Here is a 21057-nt window from a genome sequence, read left to right on the forward strand (position 1 = left end):
TAGCATGTGAGCAAATTAAATCTGTAAAGTCAGTGGGGTTAGGGCTGTTCAGTGGCCGGAGGGAGCTCTTCCAAGAAAAGATATAAGACACTGTGGGAAATAAAGCCAGTGAACCCGTGGTCATCTCTCTGAGTCAGTGCCAAATAGTTACTCTGCTGCTGATAAAGGCACCATGTCAATGGGGGAGCATAGTGGTTTTGTAGACACAAAAAGTACAGGCACCATGACCAGGGTAACTAGTTACAGCTTGCTTCTCTGTATTTTAAAGTACTGTTAGAAACTGAACGATATAATGACTGAGTTCTCCATGTCCGTATTCAGACAAGAACTGACAGGCTTAAACTGAAGTAAGAGAGAGTAGATTTACCAAAGCTTTCTGATGGTAAGTGATGTGCCGGACTGGAATGCCTGCAGAAATGTTACTGCCTGTGACTGGAAGCTGGTGAGAACCAGTCGGACAAATATCTGTCAGCAGTGTCTTGTAGGTACAGCTGGATTTGCCTTGGGGCAAGAGGATGGCCTAGATGATCTTCTGATGTCTCTTCCAGCTCCAGCATTCTCTGTGTGCGCTTAAACTTCATCTGTTGCTTAAAAATCTCTTCTGGGAATTGTGATCAGCTCAGCCCCTGCCTTCTCTGAGTGCATGTTTCTGGGAAAGGAGAGCAATCTGGGAGAGGCCAGGGAGTGGTGGGCAGGATTGCTCCCTGCTGGTCAGCCTAACAGCAGCCTTGGCATTCCTTCAAAGGCGTGCTGTCACCCTCCTTCAAGGCAGAAAAAGGGATTCTGGCCAGAGGCCAAGCACAGCAAGTTAAGAGACAAACAAAAGACAGTTGTGTGAGTGGAGGAGAATGAGAGTGATTTCTACAGTTTGGAAAAGAAAAATAGCTTGGCTCTTCTAAAACAATAGGTGGTAAGTATCCGTATGGAACTGCATTCTGCAGCACCTCAGGGCTGGTGAGCGCTCTGTGAAAACAAACTGAAATTGGAAACAGGGCTCTGAGGTGAGGTGCTGGGATAGCTGGAAAGCGGTGGGCGGATGGGTCTGAGCTCCGGGCTCTGAGCTCCTGAAAGATGCAGGCAAGCTTTAGTCCTCTCAGCTGAAAGGGTGGTCAAGCATTGGAACAGGCTGCCCAGAGAGGTGGTGGAGTCCCCATCCCTGGAAGTGTTCAAAAAACGGGCAGACGTGGCACTTTGGGCCATGGTTTAGTCTAGTCTACCCTTGATTGGTTTAGAGTGGACTTGGTAGTGTAGGTTAATGGTTGGACTGGGTGATCTTAAAGGTCTTTTCCAACCTAAACGATTCTATGATTGTATGATTCTATGAATTACTGGTTGGGCATCCAGTTACTCCGCTTTTGGAAATAAAGGCAGGAGATGTTGTCAGGACAGAAATTTCTAGACGCTTTCTGAACTCATCCTGTGACGGTGTCTCTAACATGAGATTAGATAGCTCTTCCCTGGTCCTGCCTTCTGCACCAGCGTCCTTTGGGTGTACCTGAAGCTGTCCTCTGTGCTGGATGTGCCAGTCCAGACACTTGGCTCTGGGTTGGCTCAGGGCATGGTCACACCAAGGTTGTACCTGCTCAGTGTCTTCCTCAGGTATGAGTCCAAGCAGCTCAGCTCATTTTACGTTGGGGTTTCTGTAGCACCTTACACGTTAAAGGCTGTGCTTGCTTCAGCCACGCCATGCCCAACTCTAGCACGCCACAGGTTTGACAGTTTGGGGAGGGGACCGTCAGATACACTTCAGCTTTGCAACGCTCTCTTCAGATTTTTACCAAACTTTATATACAACTTGTGCCTGAGGAAGAGTTGGGGCAGTCACAGAACTGCGCAGGCTGTTTTGTTTGTGGTGATTATTGATTTATAAATGGAAATTTTAACATCAGATTTATAGCCTTAGGCTTTACCTTCATACCATGCTGTCAATCTGTAATAAGTATTCTGGGAGAATACTTTAGGCCTTAAGCCAAACTGCATTTTACCAATTTAAAATTAACACTTTGAATATTTACCCAATACCTGACCAACAGTAGTATTCCTCTGAGCACCATTATTCAAGGAACACTGAAGAGTTTTCAGCTCTGGAAGTCCGTCTCTGTTAAGGGAAGGCCAAAGTAGTATTCCCAACCTGAAAAACATTCTTAGAATAGGAAAAACATCAAAACAAAGAGCATCCCAGGGAAGCCAAATACATTTAGAGAGACAGCCTGCTCTCTCAGTGTACTCGTTGGCACTCACTCTGTGCTCTTCTAATTTCTGTTGGTTTAAGGTATATTTAACAAGTGCAAGAAGAAAGAAAGAAATCTTTGGGCTGAAGCTACTGTAAAAAGTACAAGCCCCTGAGAACTCCTTATCTGATATCTAAAAAGAATAGGAAATATCTGTGTTATAACAGAAAAGCCTCCATAAACTTAACTTTGGAGTCATTTGTGTGGTTGTGCAGCAAAAGGGAATGTCTGAAGGTTTTTTACTTAGAAGTGATTTCATTAATTATTGCCATGTTCTCTCAGTTCTTACGTTTCAGTCTTCGAAGAGGTCTTGGAAATTACTTCTTGGTGGAAAAAATCTCCAGGGATCAGTATGGAATTTAAACTCTGTTGGATCTATCCTTTAATGAGCTTCCTATAGCTTTTTCTCTTAGAAGATACCAGCAAGATGTGTACCACTTGTGTGTGAGCTACAAGTGCCTTAAAGACCCTCTACTTTAGCAAAATATATTTTGTATAACATGGAATTAAGTATATAAAACCCCAAATTTGTGGCACTCCAGGTGTTTTAGAGATTCAAATATCTGCTATGGAAATGACATAAATCCCACTGGGGGGGGGGGTGGTGGTGCTATAAAAATTGTATCAAGAAGGAAATATTTCATACTAACACATTGATCCCTTTTTTATGCATAGTTTTAATGATATTCCTTCAGTTCCTTTAGTTGTTTTGACCATGGACTGTTCCAGGTGAAAAAGAAGGATATAAGGAGTCTTAAAGAGATTTGCACATCTTTTTACTGAGATTGCAGTATCTGAAAACTAAGGGACTAGCCTGACTCAGCGAGGCCATTTCAGTATTCTACTTGTTTTCCAAGTATCTCCCTAAAGTTGCAACTCTTAGGAGTGAAAATATTCTTCCTGACAGCTAGATAAATACAGAAGAGTTCTGGTGAAACCCAAAGCATTAGTCTAGATTTATACCACTGCAACTAAAAGCAGAATTTAGCACAAACTGTGGAGCAACCTTATGTCAATTAGCAGTGCTTGTTTGTTTAATAATTTTTGAAATGCACTTTTTATATGATCCTTCATCAAAATTGAGCACAGGTACCTCCATGGGGGTTGAAACCGGGTGAGTTCCCCCAAAGTAGTTGAAAGCTTATGAGTTAATAGATATGCTTGAAACTTCTTGCCAGCCTTAAACATTTTTAGTTAGTCTTCTTCCCTGCTGTAAATCCAAGCGTCTATATTTCCCCTCACCTACATGTCTCTGTCCTTGCCAACAGCATGCTCTTCTAGTTTATATATAGGTGACTTACACAGCTAACTTGTCATCAGGGAAGTTGAGCATACTGTAAACATGTTCTTCCTTCCCGCTAACAGAAATTACTCCTTGATGCCTTTCCATTCCCTCCCACCCCCCAGTTTAGGTGTTAACGAGAGACCAAGAATCCATAAAGGACAGCTAGTTTTACCAAGCTCATTCAGATGCTGATCCTGCTGTAGTCTCCACCCCTTTGCAGAGTCCCATGACTTGCTATAATGAAAGCTTCTTTCCTTGTCATCACGCAGAAGTGTGTTGCTCTTACCAGGATCAGTTCTTGTTGCTGAATCATCCCAGCCATGGCTAATTGAAATGCCAGGCAGGCTCCTAGGATAGAGCCGTTTGTTCCATCTCTCTTTGCGCTTCCGTAGACAGAAGCAGGTTTTCACCATGCTGATCAAAAATGATGACAGGAAAAGGGCTGCTTTGTAGTCTCTTCTCCAGTGCCATTTACACCTTGCTATGGGAATGACGGAGATTTTCTCCAGCTCTGCCCTACTGCCCACACCCCGTTTCTTTTGCTATCCATGTATTTTGAGATGAAATACCTCACATTGACCTGGAAGGGTGCATGCTTTAACTGTAGGCCAAACGCTGTCTTTACAGCTATAAATCATGGGGGGCTTTTACACACCTGTTCAGCAGACCCCTCCCACTTACCCCATTGCACTGAAACTACAAATGGAAAATGCAAACCAGCTTGGAGTTTGTCCCTGCAAACAAGTACAATAGTAAGAAGGCAGGATGGGTTTGTGCTGAGGAACCATGACTGTGTCCGCAAGGGCATGCCTTCAAATGCCCTTGAACTGTAGCATCAAGCACCGTCGCTTTGCGTCCAGTCTTCCAAATCCTGCCGCACATCAAGCACAGCCTGGCAGCACGTCTTGTAAGTCTACTTCGACTCTTATTTCTACCTTGGTAAATTGCTTCTCTTCAAAGACCATGATGAAAAGATGCAAAAAATGCAAAATAATTGAAAATAACAAATCCTTAGGAAAAGAAAAATGTTGTATGGGCTATTGTTTCAAGGCATAAAACAAGTGGTGTATATTTAGAAAGTGCAAAACCTGATGTGTGAGAGAGGTCTTGGCCATTGCTATTTGCTCAACAGACTTTTGAATGAAAGAATATCTCTTCAGAAACTTTTATTTTAATCTAGGTCCCTAGTAGACTTGTTTTTTCTCTCTTCCAAGAGCTGCCTTGTTCCACGGCTTGTGCTGGTTTGCATCCCAGTGATGGCACCAAGCATCAGGGACAGAAAGCTGTTTGGTGCCATGCAGGAAGGTCTGGGCCAGTAACATAAACAAGGAACCAGCTTCTCTATGATAATTTCTCCGCACAACAACTCCTCTTTGTCGTGTTCCTTTTAGAGTGATGTTCCTTTGGAAAAGTCAAAGAATGAATTGAATCCCTCTATGCCTGCCCTTGTCTGTTCTTGTCTTGGGTCTTCTGTTCCCATTTCCATTTTCACAGCTAGAATTTAAAGTCAGTGTACCTGATTCCATTAGGTTTTAAATTCGATTTACCCAGGTAAATATGACTGCATATGTGACAGGGAAGTGGAGCTTCCACTGTGACACTGTGACTTCGTGCCGGTGGAAGTGCCCGTGTTTTGCCTGGGCTGCAGGATAGCTTGGGGCTCTGCTCCAGCCAGGGGACCAGGTTTTGTGTGGTGATCATAAGTGTAGAAAAAGGAGAAATGAGTTGAGATCAATTATTTAACCTGTCAGCTATTGATCATCATTTTAGAGGATTTTTATGGAACTGTGCCTCTTGGTAGAAAGTAACAGCTAATTTTAAGTAATTGCCTTTCAATACACAATTTCACTTTAATTATTGAGTTTTTGGAGGCAGGGTTTGGGGGAGGAGAGCAATTAGGAACACAGAAAGAGCACATAGTAGAAATTGTACAAAGTGTGTAGAAAAATACTGGTTCATTTACTGCTGAAATTTGGAGAAGACTTCTTTTTTTAACCAATCCAAAAAGCACCCACTGTTATCAGTATGTTACTTAAAGTAAAATTGAAACCTTTATGTTAGAATTAAAACAGATAGTCAATAGGAAGCTGCATATTTGTGAATGAGAGTGAGAACAAAGTACAATTTGTTAAGAATCGGCTGAGTGACAGTCCCAAATTAAAGTAATTGACTCAATCTAAGTGCTACTGACTTGAAATGGGGGGAAATTAAAGATGGGCAAGACCATCAAGGGCAGCTTGTTATCTCTACTAAAGTAAAGTTAAATGGCAGGTCACAGGCATGTGAATTATAGAATCTGTGTATATTACACCCACGCTATAAAATGTCGGTTTGGGCAGAGAAATTGGCCTGTGGATCTAAACCCCAACCTGATTTACTCCTGTGCTGCAGTTCACTTCCCTTCTGGTGAAATGGAATAGCATTTGGTGGGGCTACGTGACAATCCAGATGGTGGAAATCATCCAAGTTAAAAACAAGGCTTGCAGGGGCGGAAGAATGTATACTAATGGGGATTATTTAGCGGTCTGGCAGTTCAGGCGCACAGTTATCCCGATGCGACTGGGGTAACTGTGAACAGCAGGATTGGGTCAGGGTGAGGAGGTGCTCAGCAGCTTCTTCGTCTGCCTTCACCACCAAGGGCAGCGTTTGGGGGAACAGCACCCTATCGTTAAAGTGTGTTACACAACCGATGTCCTTTGATGGTGCTGAAGGTCTGTTCTTCCCTCGTGTATCACCCATTACCATTAATGAGATTTAGGACTGCACATCAAAAGAAGGCTAGTAACAGTAATGCTGATTTTATAAAGCATAAGTATATATTTGCATGATAGATGGGTGAATGATATCTCCTGGAGAACCGTTTTTCTTGGTAGGGTTGGCTCTCAAAGGCTTTGTGGGGAGTCTTGTTATTTTGTCATCTGCTTTTGTTTGATTTTTGTTTTTAAACTACCATACAAAAAAAACCCCACAGATTTAAGTACATTGTAAACATGTAGTTAAGTAAATAAATCATAGTTAAAATCTATAAAGGACGAGTTAGGAAAGTACTAATCATATGTGTTTTTTATTGTATTAAGCATTAGTTTCAATCACATTTCTTCTTTTTGAAAAATGATCTCAAAGAAGGAGGCTATAAGGTCACCTTGATTTTGGTTATTCAAACTCTGAACTGGAGTCTACAGAACCGGACTATGAAAACATACAGCCTCCAGAGATTTTCAGCACACTAGCTTCAGGAGACAGTCAGGTATGCCATGAAAACAGTAAAAATACCAAAACAGTAAAAATACCCCAGGCTTTGGTACCAAATCAACTTGAAGTGAAAACCACTTATTCCAACACTTCACAAGTTTTAAGAAAAAAAAAATTTAAAAAATCTAAAAAAAAAGGCAAAAGGTCATGCTAGAAATAGGACAGAAATCAGAAATACAGTGTGGGAAAGGACACTTTAATTTACTAACTGGTTCTCTTTTCTTCTTTCTAGACATCTCACAGCATCTTGTAGCTGCAGAGCTTTTAAACGTTAGATAATCAAACCATCATTAGTTAGCGCAGTATTTACTGACCCCTCTCAGTTTGTTTTCAGCTATGCAGACCTCACTTTTCATTTTTCGGTCTGGCAGCTTAGAGACATTAAACTGTGGAGTCAGCAGAACTAGCTGGAATTACCTCTGTTACAATTTGAAGAAAATGAAATTATCTTTAAGATGTAAACAGCTTCTAATTAAACTCTGAAGCTGTTTATGTTTCCAAACCAGTCTGAGCTGAGCTCTACACAAAGGCAGACTTCTTTGTTGTCTTTTTCTTCTTTTAATAAAGTTGATATACTGATGTAATAAATTGCTTGTGACAGAGCTAGGTCTGTCGTGCCAGCAGTGCAAATGCTTTTTTAAAAAAACTTAAGCAACATATCCCTATGCCCTAGTAATTTAGCACATTGCATTCTGGTCCTTCCTTTAGTAGGAAACAGCCACGAGATTACAGAATAGATTTATGTCAGCCTTTCACTTAACTCCAAGTAGCACCATGTCTGCAGTGCCTTTGGCGTTCCTTTTTGTTAATAATTTCCATACATTACAGATATATTTAATTGTGGAAGTAAATGAGATCTGCGCTGAAGAATTAGTAGTGTTGGTTGAAATACATTGCACGTTCCCCAGTCCTTTACAGGAGTGGGTCGCTGTTCACAATTATCACACAGAGCTACGGGGCAGGTCTTTAAGAAAAAGGTTTCGCTTTTCATTTTAGTTACTCTTTCAGATTTCAGTAGATGTGCTGTTAGAAGTGAAAATATTTGGCTTTTCTGGTGTATTCTAGAGGAGAATTCGTACAGATTTACAGCATGCGTTTTCTGTAAGTGAAGCTGACAAGGAGAGAGGTTACTTCTCAAATGAAAACATATTTTACTTCTGGTGTGATTATTTATAGCAGATACTTAAGGACAAGTCGTGGTTTCTACTATATGATGTATCCAGAATGGGTACAGTTTTACTGGCTTGGATGCTGGTATGTGAGAGCTCAGCTGTATTTTGTCTTGTCGGTGTAATATCCATAGAAAATATAGCTCTGTAAGGGACATTTTTCTCTTGTAGTATTGCTACTGCCATGACCCATGAGAACAAATCATATAAGGACATCTCCCTTTATCTTAGCTTTCTGTTTCATCAAAAAAACTTTTCAACCTGCAGGGATAAATCTGTAGTGCAGTGCATGGAGAATTAAGCACACAATGTCCAGTTTTAATTGGTGTTAATGAATTCCAAATTCCCAGAGTATAAATGGAAACATACCTTAAAGGGCATATTTTTAAGGTCACATGAATGCTCCTTTTTGAACATGTGTTGTATGCCCTGAAGCACTTTAAAGAACTTACGTTGACTCGGAAGGCTGAATCACCGTAATTAAATGATGCCTAGAGCTGCATTCGCCACAGTTGTCATGGGAATCACAGAGTCTTTTGTGCCTGGGATAGATGTGAAAAATGTTTAAAATTCAGAGAGGGAAGATGTCCATTTTACCCCAACAATTGCTTCCTGCAAAGTCATTCTTTTTCTTTTCTAATGTCAAAGCCTATTACAAAGTCCTGGATGCATTTACTGTGGGATTCTTGTGGCAGAAATGCAGGTAGGCTCCATTTCAGCTTTCTAAAACTGAATGGCACAGCCCCAGTGCTGAGACGAAGATAAGCAACCACCTATTTTAGCGTAAAGTCACCGAAAATAAAGAGGTGAAATGACTTTGGTGTCCTAGGAGGCCTTTCTGCCTGCTTCTAACATAGGATGGAAGTTGCGTTCATCTTCATCATTGCTGTTCTCCTGGCAGCTGATTAGCACCAGATGTGAAATCCAGCTTCCATCGAAGCTGGTAGGAAGGCTCCTATGGACTTCAGTAAGGCCAGGATTTCATCAGGATACCTATGGATTCCTTTAGATTTCTCAGAAGCCTTTCATTCCTGTGAGTGAAAGTTTTAATTTGCTCGCTTAAGGATCCCTAAGTCTTAGATCATGGCTGGAACCATTCTCATGGCTTGAAATAATGATTGCATACCATGTTGCTACTAATGAGTTTATTTTCTTTGTTCAAGATCTGTGAAAAAGAAAAGGGAAGCTAGAAAAAGTGATTAATTGATATTTTATATCTATGATTTTTTTTTAAAGAATTCCACCTCCATTTGTCTGAGGTGATTTAGGTGATACAGGGTAAACTGCTTTTTTCTCAGTGCTGATCTGGTAGCAGAAGAAGGGAAGGTGGAGATGCTGGAGGAATGCAGTCTGATTTCTGGCACTGTTATGCCTCACTTATCTTTCCTTTGGATCTTCTAAAAGAAAAAGAAATTGAGCCATGCTGCTTAAAAGTCAGATACTCTTGTCTTGAAGTCCTGATTTATTAAGAGAGCAGGTAGTACAGATGTTAAGTGAAATCAATATGAGCCTGTCCCTGAGGTATATATTATTTCCAGCTTTTTGCACGGCTCAGACATTTTTCTCTAGCACCCACGTCTCGCCGACTGGCGTTTCCATAAGCTTCATTCTTTTAGTGCTTCTGCTACTGCTCTTCCCAGCGGGCAGCTTCTTCATGTGCTTTGTCCAGAGGGCTGCTTCCCAAATCTCTTCTCCCTGGCCTGGGTTCCTCCTTGTGGGATTTAGCCCTCCTGGGAGTCGTCTTCCCTTCACTTGCTGTTATTTGATCTGCTCACCTGATGTACAGGCTCATCCTCACCCAAATCCATCTGCTGAGGCCACGTACCAACAGTATGGCAGGTCTTTAAATCAAGCTGGTCACACTGATCACATCAGCTGGGACGATAACCGTGTATGCTTCTTTCGTTCTTTAGGGTGCAGCGTATCACGACTTGTGTTTAGGATACACACGGGCAGGACAGGAGCTTGTACTGGTGAAAGAGGGAAACGTCCACAAATAAATATCGTGGGTTGTTTTTTCTGTATTACAATCTGGGTTTGATATTCCCTTTTGTTTGGTCTACTTCGGGTTTTGAAAAATTATTTTCTTCTTCTCCCTCACCCAAACATGCTCTCTATAAAGTGCTCCTCTCAAACCGTGTTCCCAAAGTCAGATTTGATTTTTTTCCTCTCAGTCCGGTCCTAACCTATTTAAGAAAGAATTCCAAGGTTTTTCAAGGGAGAAAATCAGAATGTAACTGCCTAAAACAAAAGCTGGTTGTAAAATCATGTTGGGAACTAAATGAAGCATCCTCATGATGTAGCGCTGTCCTAGCATTTCAAGCCAGGTCCAACAGTGCCCTTTATCTAACCAGGAATCAGTAGGAAGCTGATCTTCAGCAAGGTATTCTGAGCAACGAGAGGGACGATTTGTCTTTATTTGCTTGTCACGTGCTGAGGATGTTGTGTTTTGTGTGACAAATTTAAACACAGGGCATTCTGGTTGTGCTTCTTATCTACAGTTTCCTTCATTGCCAGCAACTGCTGGCAGGCACGGTGCGCCCGCTGCCTGCTTTTCCTTAGCCTGGGACCAGACCTGACCTGGCCTTTCCATCCTTCCCTCTGCTATTTGTTGCTTTTTTACTTTTACTGTAGTCAGCATTGGATTAACCTCAAATTCTAAGTAGTAGATTGCGAAACCTGAACTCTCAGCAATCCAGCAAATTTTTATTAATGAGGTAGTGGCCTAAAAGGAAACAGAGCAAAAGATGAGCCAGAGGCAAATTCAAACTGATTATAGCTACTTTCCTTGGCTGTCTGGTTTCCAACAGGAAGAGCAGTTGTCTGAGTTCAATTCCCATAGAGCTTTTGCAATGCAGATAACTCCAGCATATAGTCTGAATACTGTCAGGACTGATAAATTGGTTTAGTATTGCTTCACCCCCCGAACACAGAAATGAAAGTCACAATAGGCCTCTCAACAAGAAGAAACTTCTTTGACCCTACATTTGTCAAAGTAAAAGTAACTGCTAATAATGTTTTATTTGGCAGTTTTGTGACTGCAGAAATATCAAGCCATGACAGTGTCTACTGTATAAAGCCATTTAGTTTTGTTCCTTTGCAGAAAGCACTTTTCTGAACCATCCAGCCGTTTGTTTCATCGCTGCTTTCTGCCCTGAAGTCCCACATTCAGTATTATAAATCTGCCTTTTTGAATACTTCAGGTAGTTAAATTTTCACCTTCAGTTTAATGGGAGAGGTCAAGTCTCAGCTGGGGCTATGACAATCCAATCTAGGCACCTGAAGTGAGATTACTTGAACGCATTCGGGGAATCTGCACTATCCCCAGGGCCAAATTAAAATGAACCTAAAGCATTTGTGTGTGAAGTTTAAACATTTACTTGGAAAGAGTTTCTTTTCAATAACCCTGGAAATTTCATTGTAGCACAACAAGCCATTGCCACTACACATCAATTAAATTAACCACTAGTGTGACATATTCACAGTTGTTTATTGGAATTGTAAAAACTACCAATGTAGTGAACATGACAAAAGCTGTAGGAGAAATCTAGGCTTGTTTTTAAATCACTGACCATGAAGTCAGACAGCAAGAGCTTTGATGTCATGTATAACTACATGGCCCAGTTCTGTGCTCTACTTTATTGATGCTCTAGGGATTAAAACTAGAAATGAGGAGCAAGAGAGTGAAAAATAGGCTAGAAAAATAAGTATGAGCTGTCAGACATCTAGTGCCTTCTGAAGCAAACCTTCCATTTCAATACTTCGTATATATATATATAAAAAAACACTCTACATTTTTAGCTAAATCCTTCCAACACTGCTGAAAAAGATGATCCCCATCAGTTCTGGGACTGGTGTCTTGAACAAAGTTCTATCATGTGCTGCTTGCGAGGGCCTGCACATTTTCTGGGACCCCAAAGGGTCCTCCAGTTTACCCCCTCCTCCCAGCTGTGCTGGGTGTTTGCCATTTGCAAAAGCTTTGGGTGGGAGAGAATCTGCAGGTACCTTTAGGGTCTCCCTTTATTGTGCTTGTGGGATCTACTTTAAAACTGCATCTGTGTCTTTCTCCCTCAAAAGTACTTACAAATGAAGACATTGTTTAAATAATAGATTTTAAAGCCCTTCCATATTATTGCACTTGTCTAATTTTAAACAATTGCCATTAAAACACGAGGCGTATGAAATAATGTGTAATGACAGAACTTGATACACAGAGGGATCCTGTAGTATTTGAACACCTATTTCAATATCAAAGAAAACTGGATTTTATCTCCTGCTTAATACCTAATTCTGTGAGGTTCTTGATGCTTACTAATTCATTAACATACGTGCTGTACAGAATAGCTGAAGTGTCAAAAAATGTCATCTAATAGCAAATTCAGTTTTATTCTAGTAGGCTCATATCTCTTAGGAGACCACAAAAAGTTGTTTTCAAGAGATGGAGAGCAGTAATAATGTCTAGAAGGTTGAAACCAAGGGGTTGCTTTTCAGTGGGAAAGAATTATGTCAATTAGATCAGGAGTTAGAGGAGGCTGGAAAATTGTCATAGTTCCTTGAAATCAACACCTCACTGGGTCTAGAAACATTCATGTCGCTTGAGCTTCTCCCTTCTAGCGGTTTATTCTTCTGTTACTCTCTCTACTGTTGACATTTTTTCCATGGAAAAATCACTTATACCTGAATGAACAAAAGAAACCCTATCCCTATTTTTTGTAGTTAACCCCCCCTATTTTTAGGTTCCCATGTAAGACTGGGATATGCAACAGAAAACCCACACAACTGTGGGTAAATCATTCTGTAGAGTCTGACCAAGAGAGAGCTCGAACTCACATCTTCTGCCTCCAATAAAAGGATCTGAGTTGTTCTCCTCCTCTCGAGTTGTGAGCCACTGTGCAGCCAAAAATCAAGAATTTTGGAGACTAAGGCGAGTCAGTATTCATATTTGTGAATCTCAAAGGGCCCTAGGGTCGAGAGAGACACAGAGACACTGCGATCTTCAGTTAGACAAGGTCTTGTCATGGGAAGTGTTGGAAATTCGGGTGCTTGACTAGTGAAATTTCTGACTCAGAGGGCTAGGACTCAGCACCCCTCTTGTCTTTGAGCACCTTCATGCTCCTAAAAAGCATGGCTGATGCCTTATCTATTTCCAGATATGGGTTCTCAGGCTTGGTTTTTCAAGCATTGCGGACAAAGCCCTCTCCCAGTTTTCTGCACCTTTGGAAATTAGCTAGTCAACAGTTGTTTCAATAAGTGTGCTCTGGAAAATCAAAATGCCCTTTTAAAATTAATATAATCTCCAATTATCATATTACCTCAGGGAGGAAGGCCTGGTGGTACTTAATAGAGCTCTTTGGGGCTGTTGTTTATTTTCGTTGAGCGAATACTTGTAAAACACTTCAGGGACTTGGTAAAAGGCTCTGTATAAACATTGCCATAATGCTGAATTTCAGGTTGCAATATGAACTGGAATAAATGAACCCTATAAATAGATACATAATTAAATATATACATATAATGTATGTGTGTGTATATACCAACATTTTGGAGAGTACAAGGCAGTTCTTGAATAAGAAAAAAACCTGAGATTGGAGAGCAATAATTGTACTAATCAAAATGTTAGTTTTCAAGATATTGTGAACCTGCAGTTTATTCTCCTGTGCAATGCATAGAGAATTGCCAGAAGCATTGGTGGTGTTATCGCTTCAGTGATGCTTCTTGAGAAACAGCAAAATATGTTGTGCTGTATGGTGGAGGAACACAAAGGAGGTAGATCCAAGGTACTAAATGTTTAGATGCCTAAAGATGTAGATAGACATGTTTTGGAAGAACCAAGGGAGTTTCACTTCCGATGGCTTTCCGAAGGCATTGCTGCAACGCAGTGGCAGGGTTTGGAATGGAGCAAAAGTCTCCTGCAGCCCAAGTCAGTGCCCCTCCAGGCGTTTTCCAGATGGAGCAATGGGAAAGACAGCGATGGCAAAGATGACGCACCAGCCTCAGCGGTGGTATCGGTGCTAGGTCTGTAGCTGATCTGCTGTGTTACCCTGCGTGAATCAGTAGCCACTCTGTTTCTCCTGCATGCTTTGGCTGTCTGATCTCTTAAGACTATAATTTTCTGGGGCAGTGACTCTGTTTCTGTGCTTGTACTCGCTCATTATTCAGCCTGTTAGGAGGGGGAATGCCTCTGAAATGGAGATGGTGGAGATGAACTTTTATAATTCATGCAAAAAAAGCCTACGCTGGGCGAAGCGGTGCTAGTACAAAGAACTCTCTATTTTTAAAAGGGACTTGACACAGTGATGATGCCACTTCACTTAGTTGAATGGAGGAGCCATCTAATGAAAGGAGCCATCTAATACAGACTAAATGCAAAACTACATAAAGGAAACTGGCATTTGAATGGCTTGAGTGCTTGAAATATAAATGAATGGGACAAGACCAGACTCTGTTTCTAAAGGAATCAATTACTAGGCATCCTCTTACTACTGTGAAGCTCTCATTTGCAGGAGCAGTCAAAGCTATCTTTGCTGGGAGCTAGGATATTCGTTGCTTGAGATTAAGCGCATCTTTTAAGCACCAAGGAGACACTGAGGAATGCTGTGGATTCAACAGGGGTAGAAAGACTCTGAAATTATTTTCCTTCCTGTAAACCCACTGAAGAGACTGATGTAGTGCTGGGCATGATTTGAGTTCCGTAGAGTTGTACCCACAGCCAGAATGATTTGACAAAATGAGCCATTGTGTATTAAATCTACAGATTCAAACAGTGTAGAAAATGTGTGGGCTATTCAGCATCTTAGAACAGGAATGAGGTTGGACTAAAGTTTCCTTTCTCTTCCCAACTGCAGAAAAATAAAGATCTGTAAAAGAAAATGTCTTGAGTGAAGGATAATGCAATACACTGATTGGTAATGAATTTTTTACCTCTGGAAGGTTTTCCAATGGCCTATATGAGTTGGTAGCTGAGAGTTTTTCCAATGGGATAGGTGTCTGAGCTACACAGAAAGCATAGATATATATGTTACCCAAATCTCAGACGCAGGTCAAGACTGACTTTACTGTGGAGACCCCATTACGTTTTCCCACCCAAAGGTAGTCCTTCCAGGTGCGGTCTGAAGCCTCTTAACAGGGTAGAGCAAGGAGGTTTGCTGCATTTGTTCAGAGGATGAGTTTCTTTCACATGACCATTACTTCATCATTTTTCACAACCTCCAGATTCACTTAAACATCATGCCTAATGCTACTGACATCTGAAAGCTATAGCTTCCCTTCCCATCTGCCAGGGATTTCATGCTTCTGATGAAACAGCTTTAAAATTGCAAAGACAGCCAAAATGTAGCCTAAAATCACAATGATCAAATGCTGTGGCTGTTACATGGGATTTTTTTTTGGCAAAAAAAAAAAAAAGAAGAATGGTTTTGGGTCAGAATATCACAGTATTAAAGATCAATTATGTTTCCAATGAAATACCAACTTGCATCAATTGATGTGGGATCTTCTCTTGCATGGTGTGGTTACCCTTCGGTTGCTCTCTCTTTCCACTTGTTGGGTTCATCTCTGGTTTTGTATCGCTTTATTTTGAACTTACTTGGTAAAGAAAAAGTATTTTCAGAAAATTTCATCAAATAACATGTGCTGTGCTGATGTCAGCTGAGGAAATCAGCGTCAAGAGCAGGAAAAGGCAGAAGATGAATGGATCCCTTAGTTCAAAATAGGAAACAGCTTGAAGTTCCTCGGGGGGGAAACAGAAACCTCATTCATTAACAATGACATTATTTCACCTCTGGTACAGAGTAAGGATTCTGTTCTCCCGGTGATGGACAGACACATCTTACATTCATGCAAATGACCCTGAGCATTCATGGATACAAAGGAGCAGCCCTAAAATATTGAGAGTTTTGACTGGTGAGCTATTCTCATGATCCATGTGTGGCTGAGACATATGGCACAGGGAAAAATGCATTATTTGTATCCCTGAATTGATTTCAGTCTGCGTAAGGTATGTATGTCTCCCTGTCTCATCTCAGTGGATATCAAAGTATATCTGTGTCACTGAAGTGAAGGATCTTGCCTGGATGATGCAGTATTCATTTATTCATACTTTGATATGAGGATCATGTCTGATCAAGCACTCATATATTTTGTGCAGGATTTAACAGTCAGATATATCTGGGTTTCTTGAGTTTTTTTTCTGGTGTTTGATAGTAGTGTACATCCATCTACTTGTTCATAGTCATGTACACAAAATTTTGTGGGTTTTTTTCCCAAAGAAACTAAGAGCAGGACAGGAGTTTGTGGTGTCCTGTTAAGAACATCTCCAATTGCTCAATATAAAATGGTCGGTAGGAGGTTTCCCAAATGCCTTTATTTTCTGTTCCATTACTTTGAGTACCTTCCCTGTTTTCCTGTGGGGCCCAGAGCTGCAGCTAGCAGCCTGACTCCTACCTCATATTATTCTGAAATTTCTTTATTTATCTTAGACTCTGTCATTTTGCCTAAACATTCACATTTTCCAGAAATCAGCTTTTAAAGTGGAGATGCCTATTAACTTTCTAAAGTCACATGCCAGTGAATCACAGAACTGTTTAGTTTAACTAGACAAGCCCTATAGTGATACACGAAAATTATTTTCTTCTTCAGAACCATGTTTATGTTCTTTTCCAATGACCTGGCTGTTTTATTGCAAAAGAATCTGTAAAAGAGGTAATTTTAAATAGGCACAAAATAAATTCTGTTCTGTAAGGTACCTGTAACCTTTCTAGAATATCCTAATTAACCTCCTCATGTCAGCAGAGGAAGGTCTATTGCATTTGAAATTGTCAAGCATTTTTTTTTTTTTAAAAAGAAATGTTCCCTTTCTGATAACTATAGGCATCATCGTTCACAAAGTTTTTCATTTCAGGATATTAGAACCAACAGTAGATTAATCGAAGTCTGAAGTTCAGCAGTGCAGAACTTCCATCTGTTATCTTGCTTGTCTGTAAAGCTTATGCCCTAATAACATGTGAGTGATACAAAGCATTGAGTGAATAAAGTCCGGTTATTATCAGGTTGGCTCCCTGAGCTGCCATAACGTTGAATTACTGCTGGACCATGGGGCAGCAGTGACGAAGGTACCAAGTCTTAGGGGACATGCTGTTTTATGACTTGGTTGTGATCCAGATTCCACGTAACCATGTACACAGCTCAGTGCGGAGAGGGCACAGTAGATGTTAGGACGTGATTCTGACGGCCAGAGCCAGGTGCCACTTCGTCTCGTATCTGTGAATCAACCTGCAAACGTTCATTAGTGAAAATGGAATAAAGTCCTCCAACAGAAAACCACAAATTATCTGGTGATATTCATACTACACTGGATCATTTTGATAACATTGTCCATGCGTTTTCCAAAAGAAACCAAAGCCGCTACATGCCTGCACAGCAGGGCCAAATCCTGCTCTCAGCAGTGTGAACTCAAAATATGGGTATTTTCAGTAGTCAGTCATCCTGATTTAAAATAAGAACTGTATTTGTTTTAATCATGCTGTTCCCAAGCTCGACGTTGATGAATTGCAGAAGCAGGCTCTTATCAAGTAACTCGGTGTTTTTCTCTATTTTTTTTTTTTTCTGAAAAGAGTGGGAAATTTGCCATACTGCAGAGCAAGATGAATGAATTTGCCATTTGAGGCTGAATTTTCCAAGAAGGATTAGGATGTTTTGCAGTCCTGTAAATGCGGGAATCCTCCTTGCAAGCCCAGTATTTCTTTAGGCTCATGATCAAAATTTGCTCTGTAACTACATATGCAAAAGAGGGACAATGAATTCCAAATGTGAACACTTCCAATCCTTACCAGCAGCTACAAATCTAAGTGAAAATGATGGAAATTCCCTTACTCATAGTCAGAATGGTTAAATGGTTCTGGCACAATTTCACAGTGAATTGCTATTTTTCAATCCTATGTTAAAGGGTTAAAAAAAAATGAACACAGTCTTCTTGTTAGTGCATAGATGTGCTAAAAGGTCACCAGTGTGACAGAAGAGAGATGTTTTCATCTGATAATAGCACCTCTTTTTTTTTTTCTACACTTATTTTTCTTCTAGCTATCCATTTCCCATGGTATTCAGTAGCTGCAGTAGAAAGGACCTGGAAAACAGCCTGGAAAAAGGAGTGGGAATGTGTCTGTTTAACTTGCCTGAAGTCAAGGAGTCCTTTGGTGGACAGAAGTGTGGGAATGGCTATGTGGAAGACGGAGAGGAGTGCGACTGCGGGGAACCTGATGTAAGACACCCCCTGAGAATTACTGCTCACCTCCTGTCTGCAGGTTTTTAACATTAAAGGCGATTCACAATTGGTTTGGCACGTTTAACATTACTTGGTGTAAACCAAAACTCTCCCTTCACTGCTTCCATCTTATCTGCTTAAACCTCGGAGTCCTCAGAGACGTGGGAAGTTTCTGCCTGACTTGCAGTTGAGTTGCTAAAGTTCAGGCAGGGCTTTAGCTAAGAATGTGCTCGATTCGCCGTTAGAGAGCAAACTCTCTCACGGCTTGTCCAACAACTAACCATGACTAACTGCCATGTTCCTAACAACAGACATTCCGGTGAGTGCTAGCTAATAAGCTAAACTCCAAATAAATTTGTTAACATTACTCAAATTTGTCAAGATACTATGGATTAATTCAAGGGTTTTTTTTCCATATATGAGAAGCCACTCATATATTCATATTAATATAAATATAAATAGTTATATAAACAGCAGTATTGCCTAGGTATTTTTTCTTCATTGCAGCCAGCTTCAGTTTTTAGCTACAAGACCTTTCCCTCCTTCACTATGAGATTTTTCTTTGTCGCTAGCCAATTACCTTACTAACAGAAATAGCTTTTACTGCCTCCCAGAAAGATCGCTACTACTTCAAAGTTCATTCCATTTGGTTTAGTGAATGTGTCAGAGGACTGCTCAGATCAGGAGGAGATAGGCAAAACCTGGGGGTCAAATAAGATCGGAGCCGACATCCTTATCCCTTCGGCTTCCCATGCTCATTGGCTGTATTGAACTTCTCTCAGATTATCTGAATTAAATACATCAGCAGATGAGGGATTTGTTTCCTGTGATAAATATGGTTCTGCAGACAATATAGATCAGGGCAGTTAAAACAGCGCGATATTGCTGTATCCTGTCTATACAGTGTATTGGATTTACACAAGCCATAAGGATTTCCTGACAGTTCACTCATTCTTCAGGGTAACAAGGTTGGAGGAAGCAGGCTTATCTTCTTGTTTAAAGTCAATAGAGTGCAAGCAGCTCGCAAATGTCTTTCTAACCCAGTTATCTTTCTCATTTTCACTTTTGAATGTTAGCGATACCTTTTCAAGTCAAAGCCACTTAACGTCAGCAAGCACTGACTTGATCTGCCTCTTCTTTCTATGTTTTTCTGTTTTAATTATATTGGAAAACTTCAGCTTGGGCCCAATTAAATTAATTTGGAATTTACTGCTACAATCTGAGCGGTACCAGAAAACCCATTAGATTAGTTAATAATTCACTGCCCAGTCATTTATACCAGGGGAGTTTTGTCAATGGTGTTGCAATATTTTATGGCATGGAAAGCTGTACAATAACATACGCTAGTTGCCTTTTATCAGCGATCAGAATTAAATATCAGTCGGAATATGTAGACGTAGGTGGTTGGTAGGATAATTCTCCTTTACTCAAAGCAAAACATTAGCCCCGTGTTGAGGTCTGTGCTCACTGACGTTCCTTAGCAGCAGGAGAGCAATGGATTCATAAGGACGGAGAGTCACGACTGTAGCACACCTCCCACCCTTCAGACAACGCTGGAAACACCCATGCAGTAGGGACTGCTTGACCACCTCCATCCACACTGCAGTCTCGTGTGCAGCAGGTGCTGCTCATCTTCTTGAGTGCAATGGATGCTGGCATGCCCACCACCCGGCCAAGGGTGTAAGAGCTGACCAAGGGTGATATTACCAATTAAGCTCCAACTTCATTTTGGGTTATACTGACATGCTGCAGTGTCTCGGAAGAAGGGTTAATGTAGATTACACATGGAAAGATAGAAGAAGGAAAAAAAAAAAAAAAATCCTTAGTCCCTGAGAACTGAAAGGTGACAAATGTGGCTAATTTTATAACGGGCTGCAAGGAGGATCAGAAAACTACAAATTGGTAAATCAGAAGTCAGACAAATTACTTCCAAATGTAATTAAGAGCTAGTGCCTGAACAGCTGTGACATGCCAGAGACGAGTCAACACAGCTTTTGTGCCAGGAAATCTTGTCTTACAAACCTATCACAGTGCTCCAAAGGACTTAACAAGTGGATGGAAAGGGACGATGCTGTTATTGCAGCCTGCTAGGAGTTCAGAGAGGCTTTACACCAAAGCCTTTCACCAAAGCCTCTTTAGAAGACTAAGCAGCTGTAGGATGAGAGAATATTGCATGGGCAAAAATTGTGTTAAGAGATAGAAAATACAACCAGGGATAAATTGTCCATTTTATGCAGTGGAAGGAGATCTGCTGTGATGTATCCATGAGATGTGTCCTGGGGACTACACAGTTCAGCATATTCATAAACAGCCTGGGAAGAGGAATAGTCTTGAATTTGCTGATGATATTAGTTAGGATGGTAGAGAAGATGGTAGAGAAGAAAGCTGGCTGTGAAGAACTGCAGAGGAACCTTCTGAGACAGCTGGACCGGGCATTAAGGTGACAAATGGGACTCAGTGCAGAGTGATGCACATTCCAAACATCACATATAAGATGATGGACTTTGAGTTGACTCTGACCATAGAGGAACAAGACTTCATATTGCAATAAATAGTCTCATGAAAATGTCAGCTCAGTGCTCAAGAGTGGTCTAAAAGGTAAATAGGCTGTTAGAAACTACTAGGGAAGTAATAGGAAAGCAAAACAAAGCACCAGTAGGCCTCCATAAATCTGCAGCATGCTGCGACTGAAACTGCGCGTGCAGTTTTTTCCTACCCCTCCCTGATCTCAGGAAGGATAAAGCAGAATGAAAAAAGCTGAAAGAAAAGCAATAAGGTGGTTCAAGGTTTCGGAGGGGCTCTGGCTGGAAAAGAAGAAAATGAAGGAAAATGTGACAGAAGCTGATAAAATCGCGAGTGGAC

General features: G+C 40.9%; 1 protein-coding gene across 1 annotated transcript in view; it reads left to right on the plus strand.

The window, feature by feature from the left end:
- The window catches only part of ADAM12 (ADAM metallopeptidase domain 12), a 191148-nt gene that overhangs the window by 140733 nt on the left and 29358 nt on the right, over positions 1-21057 (plus strand). Inside the window, exon 12 of the mRNA XM_075717488.1 lies at positions 18015-18192. Within this exon, the coding sequence (XP_075573603.1) occupies positions 18015-18192 (178 nt within the window). The remainder of the gene's footprint in view (positions 1-18014; positions 18193-21057) is intronic.

Source organism: Pelecanus crispus, chromosome 10, assembly GCF_030463565.1.
Source record: "Pelecanus crispus isolate bPelCri1 chromosome 10, bPelCri1.pri, whole genome shotgun sequence".
In the NCBI taxonomy this organism is placed as follows: domain Eukaryota; kingdom Metazoa; phylum Chordata; class Aves; order Pelecaniformes; family Pelecanidae; genus Pelecanus; species Pelecanus crispus.